Below are 16280 nucleotides of genomic sequence, written 5' to 3' on the forward strand. Positions count from 1 at the left end.
CTTGTTGTGACACTAATACTTCTTTTTCATCACAGTTTCTTCTATCCGCTAATTAGTGCGCCTATGAAAATCTAAGCCATTTTCCAAAGACCGACGTTTTTTCCATAGACAGTCACCCTGCAGGCGAGCGAATAGCATTTATTTTTACTTTTAATCCCATCTTTTTTGTTTTGTTTGGTGCAATTTCCCATGTGCGGGAAGAAACAGGCTGGTCCCATAATGACTTTTTCGCTATCTTTGATTCCGACCCCCTGAAGCTATATGTTTTCCTGACGAAAATACCCAGTTGCAGATGCATATACAATTCATTCCCCCTTCCTATAAATGCCTCGCATCCTCGGGGATACTCTTAACAAAAGTAGGTTAACAATACAACGCTATTTAAAGAAGGTGGGTCGTGAATAAACTCAACTGGGCTTTTTCCCATAAAGCCCACACCAAATAGCTTTCCTACTGTGACCATCCAAAGAATTGCTAAGTATAGGGCAGGTGTTGTCACCCTTTTATCAGTGAAGTACCCCCTGTGACATATCTTTTTTAGCCAAGTACCCCTTAACCCGTGCAAAGAATTTTTGGTTAAAAAAACACATGCCATCAGTGTCTGATTTATTCAACTTTAGACCCTTTCAAAGTTAATTTGTATTGGTCCACAAAAAATATTTTATCTAAAGTGTCGTCTTGGATCATCAAAGAAATCTGTTATCAAAAAGAATGTCCTTAATTATTAATAAATATTGTTCCACAAAAAAAAAAACCAAAACAATATAAAGTGTCAGAAAGAATTATGAATAAATATTTGTCAACAGAAATTTATTAAACATAAAGCGTCTTGTTTTGGGGTTTCATAGAGATCTTTTCACAAAAATAAATCATTAAATTTATTAGAAATAAAAATTTGTCCACAAAAATATGATCAACATAAAGTTCTGTTCTCAAAAAGAAATACTTAGAAACAAATATTATTCCACAAAAAAATGTGTCTTGTTTTGTTATTACAGTTGAACTCTCCACAAAAAATAATTGATTATTAATAAATATTTGTCCCCCGAAATTATCAACATAAAATGTCAGACCTGTTCTCATCACAGAGATGTGTTGCATTATTTTGTTTTTTGGAGGAAACGAATAATTAAAAAAAAAAAAAAACTCTTAAAGATGTTGCCAGTAACGCAGCAGCATGAGATGTTGAGAATGTTTTTTATTTTATTAATTAAATCATGAACTTGACAGGTAACGAGAGGCGGCATGTGACAAGTTAGGATCGAACTTATGGAGGAGAATCTGCCTTTTTACAGTCATGAATTTGAATAATCTACTGAACAAAAAATGCGTTTTATGAACTTATATTTTCCTAATTCAACAAATAATTATCTTTAAAGGATTTTTGCATGTTTGGGTTATTGAAAATCTCCAGTACCCCCTGAAGTTCCTTCGGGTACTCCCATCTGAGAACCACTGAGCGTATGAAACAAAACACACAGACAAAGGCCACACATTCGAAAGAGTAAGATTACAAAGACGTTCCGCATTCCTCCGGCCTCATTCGGCGGCCCCGCGCTCCACTTGTCTACCGTTAATGAAACCGACACGACAACGGGGACCTCGTCAGGTAGCAACAGGCTCACATTAGCGAGGCCGACGTGTCACCGGCTCCCTGCGGCGGGCGAGACGACCTGCTTCTAAAAACCCCCGCCAAATAAGAATGCGGGACGTACGCGGCGAATAAGCTGTAGGCTGGGGGCAGCCAGATGGCGTATATGGATCTATAGGAGGCTGGAGAGACAGATAGCGCAGAAAGAGAGAGCAGATAGTCGAAAAGGACGTATGAAAGGCGGCGGAATAAGAGAGGCGAGGCACCCCGAGCGCGGCAGATAAGAAGGAAGAGCCCAGGAGAGCAGCAGTCAAATGAGGTGCCGGGAGAAAAATGAAGAGCAGAAAGGAGGCGACGGCGAGAACAAGAAGCGACGAGAGAGGAAGCGATAGCAAATGAGACGGCCGGGCGGCCGCGGCCTGATAGTAAAATCCTCCAATTCACTTATCGCCTTTTGCAAACGCTTCAGATTTGTCCGTTTTGCCCAGGCAAACACTTTTCTTTCTCACTGTAAGACTATCCAGCAATCATATCTTCGATCCGTAACTCAATACTAATAAATGATCCCGCTACATGCGCGACGGTAGCGTAACCTATTTTATCAGCGCATTGATCTTTTGTCTGAGCTCTTCCATTTCGCCGTATAAATGACCCGGCCTGAACACTGTCAACAGAAGTTGTTAAAAAAAAAAAAGAAGTGTGAGGGAGGACGATCCTGAACCGCCCATTTGATATTTGTCAAGGAGCGCTACCACTTGAAATCTCATTGAGGCGTCGACGGCAGTTTAAGAAAGCTGGATTCTCTTAAAAGTCTTTGTTTGCCTGTAGGCAGACAACTCTGTTGATCTGTGCAACCCTCCTGTTTTTTTTTCGAGGTGGGGGTAAACACAAGCTGTGTGTAGACAGAAGCCCGTGTCAATCTTCCCATAAAACTGCAGCCTCTTGCACTTCGTTTTACCAGCGCTGCCTGTTTACTTCTAATCCCCACATTATTCATAAATCACAACACTTGATCAGGTCATTTCTAAAAATCAATTTGTTGTGCAAATATACTGCTGAAAAATCACAAGAATTTTGCGACGCTCGAAAAAGGCCAAAAAGTTTAGATACTCTTCATTCAATGTTTTCATCTCATCACCAATCTTAATGTACATGCTATTTAAATGTTTATAACTATAAATGCCTTCAACACAGATTGAAAATGCCCGCATGTCTAGAAAGACAAAAAAGACACACTTTGTTAGATTATTAGAATACTGCACCAAACACAAGAGTAACATGCCCAACTAAAAGCCTACTAGAAGTCAATACCCTCCGCGTTAAATCCATTCAAAATTCACAATTTTTGTTTTATTGCCTACCTTACTATTTGCTCGATTATGGAATGTAGTCCACTCAGGGAAGTGAACAGAACAAGAATTTCATTGTGTGGTATTACGATGCATATGACATTCAAACTCTCACACTGATGTGCATGGCTGATACCTGTCTGGTCACCAGCCTAGTGCAGTATTTCAGTTCTATTCCCCAAAAGATTACCGATTTTAATGTGCATTCCCTGTAGATTTGCCTCCACTAGTCCTTAGCCACATGTTTTGCGTTGGTACAATAGAGTTGGACAGAATGATTCATGCACTGTTCCTCATCAGTTTCAATGACTTTAAGATCACACCGACAGGGTAGACAGATCATATCTATCGTTTTGCTGCCTCATATCTAACATATCCGACACACTATATCTGATTGCGTTGCTTTTTTGTTTGTTTTTTTATTACTCTGTCAAGATCACTTTACACAATAAGTCATGGTGCCACGTGGGAGCAAAGCAAACTGAATTGTTTGACAAAGTAGTGGAAATGCTGCCTGAGAGCAAGTTACCAAGAACACAAACTCCACTTAACCTTGCGATTGGCGGACTTTGAAGAGGTTGAACAGGCCAGGCGAAATGCCAGGCCTCGCCGAGTAAAGTTAATACCTCTCTCAAGGTTCTTCTTAACAAGTTAGATTGACTGCACCAGGCACTTTAAAAAGGCTGCGTTTGTGTTTCTGTGAAAAGTATATAAATCAGATGTGTTTTTAACCCTGTGAAAACAGCAAGCAAGCACACACACCTGGCGCAAAAGTGGGTTGCTCGCAGCGGAGATGGAGCGGGATGACCAAGGGCATCTTAGCGGTGAGTGCAGCAGCAATAAAGGCTAAAGGGGGAATCCCTCGCAAATTTGATACATTTTCTTTAGCCATTAAGCTCTAAAGAAGCACAGGACAAGGCTCTAATGTAACAATGTTCTAACCTTTGACCACTCTATCTAGAAAGCCATTCAGTCTTGCGCGGACTTAATAACCTGTGCACCATCCTTGATGAGAAGCAGCCTTGGTTCACAGTTGACGGACAAACCTTTTTCACAACATAAAGCTGCGCCGACTCTTTTATTGCACTCTCAAGTCACAGGATTTCTTGGCAATGAAAGCTTTGAGCAGCAGCCTCCTGCTCATACATTAGCTGCCAAAGTGCTTTTACAGGAATTGCATCGTTCTGCTTAGCCAGAGCCTTCGTACACCGTTTGTTTTTAGCTTGAGCAGCACAAACGGAAGGACGGGCGGACTCTTAATTCAGCAAGAATATACGGCCGTACACACTCTCTCTCTCTCTCTCTCTCTCTATCTATCTATCTATCTATCTATCTATCTATCTATCTATCTATCTATCTATCTATCTATCTATCTATCTATCTATCTATCTATCTATCTATCTATCTATCTATCTATCTATCTATCTATCTATCTATCTATCTATCTATCAAAAACAGAGCTAAGCAGCTTCCATTGGCCCTTTACAAAGAGACTGAAAGAAATTTCGCCTTGACCCAATTGAGCAGATTGGCCAACATAGCAACAGTCTTTTCACGTTTTTGAAAACTGGTATGATTTGATTTTCACTTGATAAATGTATTTCCATATCTTGCTTGTCATAAATGTATGGAGACTTATTAATATGTTTCATTTGGGCAAAGGTTTTTTTTACATAATATTTTGGTACAGCCATTTCCTGTGAAATGACAATATATCACGCCTTTGTTAGTTTTATTGCATTTTTTTGTATATGTTGAAATAAGCATTATAATTCATAGCGAGCTTCAAATATTTCAGTTGTCCACATGCTGTTTTTGTGGGAAAAGTCATGTTCCTTATGATTCAAAACTTAATTAAAAAATAACAATAAATACATGTAAAAAATGACATTTGGTCTCCCTTTATTATTCTGTCTTGCAAAGCAGACTGAAGTATTATGATAATTCCAAAATTCGAAGACCCCAAAATGATATATGCAGCGTATTGACACATATAAAGCATACGCAGCTGATCGCCGATGTCATATGCATCTTCTGTACGAGCTTGCGACCGAAAACATTCGGACGTACCTGACCAGTGTCCGGTGGTGACACCGGAGCGGTCGGTGCAGCTGTTACTGACAGGAAGGAAGACACTCTCCCAGCCGCTAGGGGCGTAGCGCCAGTTGTGCGACTCCAAGATGAGCGTCCGCTGGGTGCCGTAGGCAATCATCAAGCAGTAAACGACGTGATGGAGCTGGCAGCCATAGCCGCAACCCTTATTAATGTTGCACACCAACTTCCTGGCCTTACTGCAGTCCGGAGGGTTCTAGGAGAAAACACAACGTTTTCAATACATCTTATTGCCTGACCTTCATCTGGGCTCATCCAAAGGGCCGCTCCCTGAATTTTAATAACGCACGACGACTTATCTTGTTTGCTTTGTTACCTTTATTTCATTTAGCATGACCCTTTCGGTAACCTTGCTCTGCTTTTTCTGCTCCCTGATAATCCTAGCCTACACTTTATTGCCTGGAGAGTAAATGAAATTACTCTGATTTATTATTTTCACCGGACAGCAAAACAAAATTACATATTTTCCCTGTATGCCATTGATCTTTGTTGCTGCTGCAACAAAAAAGAAGTAAAAAAAAAAAAAACCTCATTAGCAGCAACAACGATCCTTACGGCTCCACTTGGTGACGAGTTCCATTATTACAAAGGACAAGGGGATGTCGTTGTTTTCTCTGCCAATTAATACACACAGGTCCGCTTCCATAAATACGTGCAAGCTCATATTACTCGATGGATGAAAATAGACCCCCGGCAATGTAGTTCAACTGTGTGCTTGTAAAACTATGCCACAGAGGTAGAGAAAAATCCTTTGCAGCTTTTCTAGATTTAAAAACAGAAGAAAATATCAGAAAACAAAAATCGTCCAATTTTCGTTTCAATGCCGAGATTGAAACGAGTTTCATACGATAGCCAGCGTGTAGCAGCAATCATTTTTGGAGATCAGTGGTTGTCAACCTTTTTTCAGTGATGTACCCCCTGTGAGATATTTTTTCAGCCAAGTACCCCTTAACAGCGCAAAGCATTTTTGGGTAAACAAAAAAAAAAAAAAAAAAAAGACTTAAAACATCTCATCAGTGTCTAAACTGTAGGCCCTTTCAAACTTCTTTTGTATTATAACCAACCTAACGTGTCCTCTTTTGGATCATAGATAAATCTGTTGTCAAAAAGAAATAAATTGATTATTTATAAATATTATTCCACCAAAAAAAATCAACATTAAGTGTCAGACCTATTCTCAATAATGAATATTTTTAAATAAATGTTTGTCCACTGAAAAATATTCAACATAAAGCTTCCTCTTCATTAACTTAATAATTAATAAATATTTGTCCCACAAAAAAATATCAACATAAAGTGTCAGACGTGTTCTCAAAAAGAAATAATTATAAATATTTGTCCACGGAAAAATAGTCAACAAAGTTTCCTATTTTGGGATCTTAGTAGAGACAAAAATAAATCATAAACTTGACAGGTAACGAGAGGTGGCACATGACAAATTGGGTCGAGCCATTCTCGGGGTAAAATTTGGCTTTTTACAAACATGAAATTGAATAACCTACTGAACATAAAATGTGATTTTATCAACCTGAAACAATTATTTCATCCAATCATTATTTTTAAAGGATTTTTGCATGTGTTTGTTGTTTTATTTAAAATCTCGAGTAACTCCTGAAGTTCCTTCAAGTACCCCATGGGTACTGCTACCCCCATTTGAGAACCACTGCGCTAGGTCACATTAAAGGGATTCATCCAATTGATAAGCTGACATTTGAGCATGTGCTTATCATTGACGCCTATCGCCGTCAATGGTATAGAACGAGTGAACGGCTTCCGCCGCATTTCACCTTTCCCCATAGCTCCATTAGTTCCTCAGACTTCCGCTTCCCTTGTCTTACCCAAACTTATTTTTTCTTCCCATCTCATGAATTAGTTTTCCTATGATAAAAAAGGCGTTGAATACCACAAGGGGAAAAGAAACAGAAAGCAGCTAAGGGAAAAAGATAAAAAGCGAGCCGGCAGAGTGACACGGGCTGTTTTATAGCTCAGTATCACAACCTTGCGACTCGGCAATCCCGGTGCCAACCGCCTTCCTAAACAGCAATTACATGGCTGATGGGAGTATTTTCCTCATTAGGGTTGCTACAGCTGTGAGGAGTTCACAGTATTCCTCTCGCATTTCGGAGCGGATGAGGAAGAGGAGGAGGGGGCTACGACAAAAAACGAGGAAAAAAAAAAAACGCTCCATGAAGTCAAACTTGCTTTGTGCGTGCGCTGCGTTGACTTTTCATGTAGGGATGCATGAATTCAAAGCGGGAGGGACTCGCATACCAATAATCTACAGTAGCAGACTCACAGGGAGCTTTTGTTTCGTCTTGCATACTCAACTGACCTTGGAGAGCAAGCCATGAAAGGAGCAAGAGATTAACATGTGCTGCATAGCGTTCACACTTTCGGTGTATCCTCGGTGGAAGAATACTAAAGCCCGTGGTTAAAAAATAACCACAGCCACGCTAACAGGTGAACTGTGCGAAGACCGTTTAAACGGAGTCATTCGCTTTATGTAAAGCGCTTGATGTTGTTGACGCGGGAAATGGTCGAAAAGGAAATGGATATGAGAAATCATCCAGTCGCAGAATCAAAAAGGGATTTTGCACAAAATGCAGTACGCCACGGCGGGGAATCAAATTGACGTACGCGGGTCATTTATTACGCTGTGCTATATCAATCAATGCCGTAAAAAATGGAGTCGGCCGTAAAGTAACAGTTGAGTTATTGATTGTTGAGAATTCTGTTGATGTGTGTAGGATAGATGCTAATTAATCATGTGTTAAAGCACTTGAGGGACAATAAAGTACCGTATTTTTCGGACTATAAGTCGCAACTTTTTCCCCATGATTTGAGCCCTGTGGCTCATAGTCCAGTGCAGCTTATCTGTTCTTTTTTATTATTTATTTTTTTTGTTAGCCACCAGCAAGCACATGGAACAACTATGAAATAGAACTGAAAATGAATTATGAATGATGAATTATGTGCAATGTGTTTTTATGTTCACTAAACTAATCAACATCTTTTTTTTTAAACTCCCTTTGTTTGATAGATTCATAAATTCATTCAATTTTCAGTTCTATTTCATAGTTGTTCCATAAATTGAAACCTCGAAAAGATACACACATTTGCTTGCTGGTGGCTAGCAAAAAGATAATCATAAAAAACAACAGATAAGCCGCACTGGACTATAAACCATAGGGCTCAAATCATGAGAAAAAAGTGGCGGCTTATAGTCCGAAAAATACGGTAATTTCGTATGGCGGGGGTCCACTGTCCAATCATTACTGAAATCAAAATGTAAAAAATACCTTCCTTGGAGTGTCTGATACCTAATATAAAGATGTCATTCAAGAAAAAAAAAATGCAAATCTATTAATCTAGTGTCATAATAATTACGAGGTAAGATGGAGCCTATCTCATCTCATCTGCAAGAGGCAATGCACACCCCATTAATTGCAGGTCAAATATAAACAAATAACCATTCACACTCAATATCACACCTACGGGTATTTTAGAGTTTACAATTAACCCGGCATGCACATATTGTAATGTGGGAGGAAGCCAGAACACCTGGGGAAAACCCACACAAACACGTACCAAGCCCCGTAATAAAAATAGCAATTATAAAGATAATTAATCTGTAATGTTACCATTTTTTTTAAACAAATACATTTTTACTATTCGTATTTTGCAAATATCTTCTGTTTTGTTTTGCCATTTTACATTTGAAAAAAATGTAATACACAGAGAAACAAAAGGGTCAAAACAAGGGATATCTAGTAAAAAAAAAAAAACAACAAAAAAACTGGTGGACATATTTGTTGTTCATACTAGTAAACAAGTCATAATTTTATAAAAAAAACTTCATGGCATTTTCTGGGATCATAAACAGACTCAGCAAAATTTTAGAACAACATTGACGGGTTTTTAATTTGTCATTCTGCATCAAGGTAGCATTGTGCAAGTAAATAGTGCCCCTCTTTCTTAAATACATGCTAGCAAGAATACAATTCGCCACTCCTATCAGCAGCAGGATTTCGCTTGACAGTTACAAACTTTAGAAAATGTGACGGTCTATAAAAAAAGTTGCTGACTTAACGCGCTTGCTCTTGTAAAAACTCGAGACTTAAAATGAGGTCAACCTTGACTTGCGTGTCTTAAACTGGATGTTTGGCTATAAACTAAAAGCTTAGTCCAAATACACTTGGAGGATGCAGTCAGTCACCGCTTTGTTTGACAATAAAACCAACAGACTTGCTTGATATTGGACTCCAACCAAAGCACCCTGCTGGGTTTTCCTTGGCACTCTTTTTATTTTTGTTTGCGATTGGACTGGCGATGCACATGTAATGTACATCAAAAGAGACGTGCATACAACCCATATGGCAACGTTACAAAGCTTGGATGGATTCTTTGCCCGCTTGAACAGATGGAATGGATTAATTCTTCATAAAGTGAAAATATATTTCATCCAACATTGGTTGTCCCCTTCAGCAGCCACCACTTTATACATCGAGGCATTTAGCCACACGAGCTTTCACTTAACGGGTCGGTTGACGAGCTATTTCGAAGTTACCGTATTTTCTGCACTATAAGGCGCACCTTCAATGAATGGTCTATTTTAAAACTGTTGTCATATGTAAGGCGCACATATCATAAGGTGAATGAATTAATGAGCAATTGAAGAAATATGGACAGGTACTCTTGGAGAAACGACTATTTTGACATACAAGCAAAAAAAGTAACATTTCCATAATGTAGTGGACCCCCTGTTTACGACGCCCATGCCTTAAGTTATTTTTTTGTCCCCTCTTTACACCATTTTTTCACCTTACAACTTAAAAAAAAATCAAACATGGCAGTCAGTGTGCACGCGTATCTACTAGGGACAACACGCTCATACATCACTACACGTGTCACTGTTACATCACTACAAGGCTGGTCTGCTATTGGTCGGCGTACGGGGTCACAAAGATGGCTGCCTAAAGAATATTTCGTGTGAGTGGTTTCAATATTGTATTTATTGTGCGTGGTATGGTCTGTCTTTGTAAACAGTTAAGTGATGATGACACTTTAAGACATAGCCATTAACTGGTTTCTACCGCCACCTACTGTCTTGAGGTGAAACAAAAAATGTTCTGTTTGCTGACATAGTTTGGCTGCTGCTCAATGGCATGCTGCAAAGAATTGCAGGAAAATCAACGTAATTAATCATATTAAAATGCATCTCAAAAATTGTAATTATAGTGGTTTTGTATGGTCCAAAATTTGGACGATGATTATTTTTGTACACAAAATCTTCACAATCACAGAAACGTCAGAACCTTTGCATTTTGAGATTTTACATCTTTTATTAATTTGCTGGAAATTTCAGCTCCCAAATGTTTTTTTTTGCAATTCCTTTTTTATATTATAAAAAAAAAACATCAAAGTAATTTCCATAATTCGTAACATAATGCCACAAGAGTTAACATAGTTTTGTATTGCCCGCCATGCGGCAAATTTGCGTTACGATCCCAACCGCGGAACGGCTTAATCCCGTAAACCGGGGGCCTACTGTACGTGTCTAAAAAACCTATTTCAGAGATGATCTTTGAATAAGCCGTACTGAGAGGAATGATTTAGGTACGTCGGCATTAACTTCCGCTGAAAGCTTTCCAGGCAGACGTGACACGGGGCAAAGCCGCCCCTTCACCTGCACTTTACGTCAAAAGGCAAAAGTGACAAAAAAGCTTGTCTGACAGAAGACTCTGGAAAGGAGCTGCCATGTTCGCTGTATGAGTGGACAGATGGAGCCGGCAGACATGGAATTACTTAAATCAGGAATGAGGGGAGAGAATACCGCGGGTGGCACAGACGGCGGGCAAGTGCGCGTGCGGAAGTGTGTAGGTTAGCGGTGTGTCGTTTAAAACAAGACACACACGAGGCGTCGCTGTGCAAACGCGGAAAATGACTAGCGCAGGTGTGTGCGCGCGAACCCATCTGTGCATAACCGTAGCTGTGTTTGTGTGTGTGTGATAAATTAGTAATGGCAGCTGGTGGAGCGGTGTGATCCCTCAGCAGCGGTGACAGCAGCTGTTAGTGGGGCTGTCTCCGCCCAGCCGGGCTGACGAGGTCCTCTTCATCAAACACGCCGGCTCATTAATGCTGCAGGGCGCAGCGTGCCACCGCGAACGCCGCGCCGCTTCCGCCGAGGAACGGGAGCGTGCCGACCGGGGGTGGGCGTCCTTGCGTTTGTGCGCTAAGGTGGAAGTGTGACGTATACGTTGTCGCTTCACGGCGACGGTCGTGATTTTCATCTTATGGTTTCTTCTCGGAGCTAATATGTGATTTACATTTCAACTCAAATAGCGTATTTTCCGGGCTATGAGTCGCATCTGTTTATAAGCCGCAGCAGCAAAATATGAGCAAAACATTATTTTTGTCACGGATAAGCCGCACTGGACGACAAGCCGCATATTTACGCAATGTTATTGCATTTTTTTTGTCATTGTCTGCCAACAGCAACATCCTCTCTTTAACGGACTGAACATGCCTGCATTTTTAGTCCCAACATATTTATAGAAAATGGATGGATATTTTCAACACTAACAGAATACTGTTAAATAGCAGTTCTAAAATGAAAAACAATACTACAATAGCATCTTTTTTTTTATCTCTTTTTGTTTGATAGATTATTTTAGTGAACATAAAAAGACATCACACATAATTCAAATATTATTATTATTATATGTTATTATCATTATATGACTGTTCATATTTTTAAAACACGCATTAATCTGCAACGTGCTCCTATTTTATTTGTATACCAGCTATACAACAACTATAAATGTATCCTTTTCTATTCTATTCTATTCACACCAATGGGTGATGAGTATGTTGCTACACCAATAGGGTTGCAGGTCACATCAAGTTATTTTTTTTTATTTATTATGGGGGATATGAACATTTTCGGGTACAAGAATGCACGCTTGATGGAATTTTATCGATCAATTTGGGTACTACAGTACTCGGTACAAGTACGACACACACGAGTAGAGAACCTCAATATACATTTTTTGGTATTCCTGTGCCGGGCTGTCATTTAGCGCATCTTTCAAGTGCATCTATTTCCCCGCATTTCGCGTGTTTTCATAAAGCGCTGACAAGCAACAAACACCCCAGCAGTCAAGAATTCGAGCACCGGGAAAGTGCGTTATCGCAACTCTCACCTGCTCCTCGTACGAAAGCGATGCCGACAGTTATGGATGGTGCAAATGAGACAAGAGGGTGTGAAAGACGGCGACAAAAATGCATAAGGGCTTTGGCAAGTTATGCAAAAGAGAAACATTTGCACGGGTCTCCCCCGGATGTAACATTTTGTTGCGGGGAAATTTGACATGCAAAAAGCGAATGTGCGACAGCGAGCGAGAGAGAGAGAGAGGAAAGAAGAAAGCCCAGGCGTTATTTTCCGAGTACCTGCAAGTAGGTGAATCTATTCTGGACCAGATCCGACAGGTCTTTGGCCTCCTTCGTCCTCCACTCGCCCACTCCATCTGCTTGGCTGAGGTAGTACAGGTTTGCCATGATGGACCTGCATCCGCAAGAAATGGTTAGTCGCCGTGAGAAACTCACTTCTTCCTAATTCAAAAAATTGGTGTAACACTTTGTTTCAAGCATTCGTCATTTCACTGGCTGGGGGCGGAAGAGGCAATTCATTCTTTGCTTTGCTGAGAGTGTGACCAGAACTTGGAAAAAGAACAAAAAAGTAAATACTGTAATGCTGCAAACTAATAACACTAATAGAGTGGTGCCTTGAGATACAAGTTACGAGTTGACGAGGTGCAAGCGATTGAACGCACTTAAAAAGTAAAAGCCAATAAGAACATTTCATAAGCAACACCCAAGGAAGGAGGACAAGAGACTTTAGATTCTTTTTACTCACGAGGAGAACTGACAGAAGTGTTTGCAGTTACATATCTACTACCGCTCTGGGAACATATCTTCTCGAGCCCCCTTTTACTGATTAGAGTATCCTTAGTTACAAAACACCGCACTAAAAGGTTTTGGGGGTGAAGACACGGCGGCAACTAGACAATCAAGACGCGATAGTGGTGTGTGTGTATCCCTGTTATCAGTTCATACAGTGGCTAATATTTTCTTCTCCAAGAACAAAACGACCATGCACACACACCGACCATCCTGTAGTTAGGTCACGGTGTCTCCCCTCACTCCTTCTACAGACAACTTTCTATTTTATGATTCAAACAATACTGCTGAATAAATGCTTTTCGATGCAAAAGGAGTAACTATGGGATAACTTTTATACATTCATTTTTACAATACTAAAAAGAAGCTTCTAGCAGTTTGTTGTCACTTGATCTCAATTCCTCTACAATGACGTATAGCCCCTTGTGAATTATTCTTTCAACTAAGTGACCCATAATCAGCAATAGATTGTTCCATGTTCCAGTTAATTAGCTCTTAATTTGACAAAAAAATCTTCTGTTCCTGATATTAATAAATTACATTTGCTAATACATACAGAAACAAGTTAAAATGTAACATCGTTCAAAATAACTGCTTTAAGCAAATGATATTGAAACAGTGCAGCGACACGTCAACATTACAATGATAGTTTCAAGCATATGTTGCGTAACATCTGAGAAGAGCAACTAATATTAATGCCATACAGCAAAATCAATAGAATCTGAGTCTCCAGTGCAGAATTTTGCCTCTGTTTCATATGTTTTTACTTATTTATTTGATCTCTTGTTACTTATTTATATTTTTTGTGCTTTTGTGGCTTTCTCAGTTGCGGTGCACCAGCTTCTTCTAACCTCCCCAGAAGTATGTTAGCTTAATTGCGAACGGTGAAATGTTCCTTGGCAATTAGAAGTCTCACAGTCATAATTTATACGAATATTATGTTGCAGTCACCGTATTTTCAAGCGGGGGAAAATTGGGATTCTTGAAAAGACGGACAGTTATATAGTTTAATGATGCTTCAGCTTGCCTTTATTTGATGTTATATTTACACTCTGATGCAATGTAAAGTCTGACAAGATCCCTCAACAACCACCAGCAGGCAGATGAATCACCTTGTACCATCAGCTCAGTTGACAATTTTATAGCTGAAATAGCCAATTACTATGTATGATATGTAAACAATATATGCTGAGGAAGCATGGCTACAATGGAGTGCACTGTAAAAAAAAATCAATAAAAATAAAAATAAAAAAGAAAAAAAACTCCAATTTTAATGTACTGTACGGTTCTTACGCAAAACACTTACCGATACATTAGATCAGTGCTTCTCAAATGGAGGTACTTGAAGGAAATTTAATTTTTGATTTGAAATAAAACAAACAAACAATAACACACTAAAAAATAGTTATTAAATTAATTGTTTCAGGAAAAGATGTTCATGAAACAAATTTATGTTTGACCCATATCGTTGTGTGTCACCTCTCGTCACCTGTCGAGTTAATGAATTATTTTTCTGAACACATCTTTACTATAATCCAAAAAGTTGAATATTTTTCTGTGGATAAACATTTATTTTTTTTCTTTTTAAGAACAGGTCTGACAATTTATGTTGATTGTTTTTGAGGGCAAATATTAATAATTAAATTAATGATTTATTTTTGTGACGAGATTTCCACTGTAATACCAAAACAGGACTCTTTATGTTGGATATTTTTTTAAGGACAAATATGAATTTATAATTATTTCTTTTTGAGAACAGGTTTGATACTTTGTTGATTGTTTTTTGTGGACAAATATTTATTTATAATTAAGTTAATGATTTATTTTTACTAACTATTTATTTTTACTGACTGTAATCCCAAAACAGGATGCTCTATGTTTAATATTTTTCTGTGGACAAATATTTATTTATAATATATATTTTTGAGGGTTTGACACTATTAATTATTTTTTGTGTTAAAATGTTAATGAAACGGACTGGATTATTGCCATTTCAAGTAAATTCGATACATGGGTGGAATAATAATAATAAAAAAAAAAAACGATTTACAAGTGATCCGAATAACAAGGTTGGTCGCTGAACCAATTAAAACGAAAAACCGTGTACCAATGTGCTGGAAGCCCCTTGCGTGCAGGCACAAATGTGTTATTTTGTTGTTGCGATCCTGGCAAAGTGAAGTGGATATTTGCACAATATGTGAAGCGAGGTGTCTTTGATCTTATTTCTGGCCTTTTCTTCTTCTCCCCATTTCAGACGCGCACGTTGCCAAACGGCGCACAGATTAAATCAACATAAAATAAGCTTGCAGATTTATTATTCCCATCTCTGAACCCCACAGCCGGTAGACGCAGGAGCACAGGTTTATTGCCACCCTCCGCAGGGCCATGGACTTACCCAAAAGTATATTATGATGGAAGGCTGCAAATATAATAATACCATGGCTCAAAATGTTTTATCTGCATCTCGCTGAGTGACAACACGTTGTTCCGGTTGCTTAGCTCTTTCCGGGATGAATCCTATCTGCAAGACTTTGACGGCAAATGCGCGTGGATGTCACGCGCTGCCAAATATCGTGGCCGTCCTCTTCACAACTTGCCCGAGAGCGCGAGCTCTGATGTATTCCGCTAAGGGCGAAGGCAAACGCATCTCACACACTCTCAAACACACACTTTATGCAGGCTTAATTTATTACTCACTTCTTTGACCCAAATCAGTCAAATCCTGTGTGTCTGAGAGGTCTTATTCCGATATTTGGTAGCTCATCCAAAGACTTGCGCGCAGACAAAGCAGCAAAATGTCCTATTTTAACACCGGATATCGCCTTTCTCTACGAGCACGACATTACTCATCGTCCCAATTAGAATTTGGAAGCATGGAGCGTGAATGGATGTCAATTTTCCTTCCAGGAGCGTGCACAAGGGAGCCATCGGGGATCCACTGCGGGAAGCCAAAGCAAACATTGCTGGCTGCGAAAGGTGACTATCGTGAATCAAGTGGATGACGTTGACAACAGCGTAGGACAAATGCACTTGCAGAGGCGGTCAGCTTGAGTATGCCGAACGCATATGCACCCGAGTGAGGCGGTGCGAATGATTGAGGCTCAGGGGTTTCGGCGCTGCTTTTGATGTTGCTGTGGAATTCAAGGTAAGAACAGCGACGCGCTATTTGAGGAGTAACTGCAGAGTTTCAAGCATATTCCGTTTTCTCTACCATGAGGCGCAAATAAAATACGTTATTTCCCCCCCAAAAAAAATCAACAGTGCGCCAT

At 39.5% G+C, this 16280-nt stretch overlaps 1 protein-coding gene across 1 annotated transcript in view; it reads right to left on the bottom strand.

Moving 5' to 3' along the window:
* Positions 1–16280, bottom strand: part of fut8b (fucosyltransferase 8b (alpha (1,6) fucosyltransferase)) — a 101037-nt gene that overhangs the window by 14326 nt on the left and 70431 nt on the right. The window contains exons 5-6 of the mRNA XM_088403312.1: positions 12502–12616; positions 5011–5248 (exon numbers count right to left, since the gene is read on the bottom strand). Of these exons, the coding sequence (XP_088259438.1) occupies positions 5011–5248; positions 12502–12616 (353 nt within the window). The remainder of the gene's footprint in view (positions 1–5010; positions 5249–12501; positions 12617–16280) is intronic.

The sequence above is a fragment of the Hippichthys cyanospilos genome, chromosome 20 (assembly GCF_059441005.1).
Source record: "Hippichthys cyanospilos isolate Australia breed blue-spotted pipefish chromosome 20, RoL_Hcya_1.0, whole genome shotgun sequence".
NCBI lineage: Eukaryota > Metazoa > Chordata > Actinopteri > Syngnathiformes > Syngnathidae > Hippichthys > Hippichthys cyanospilos.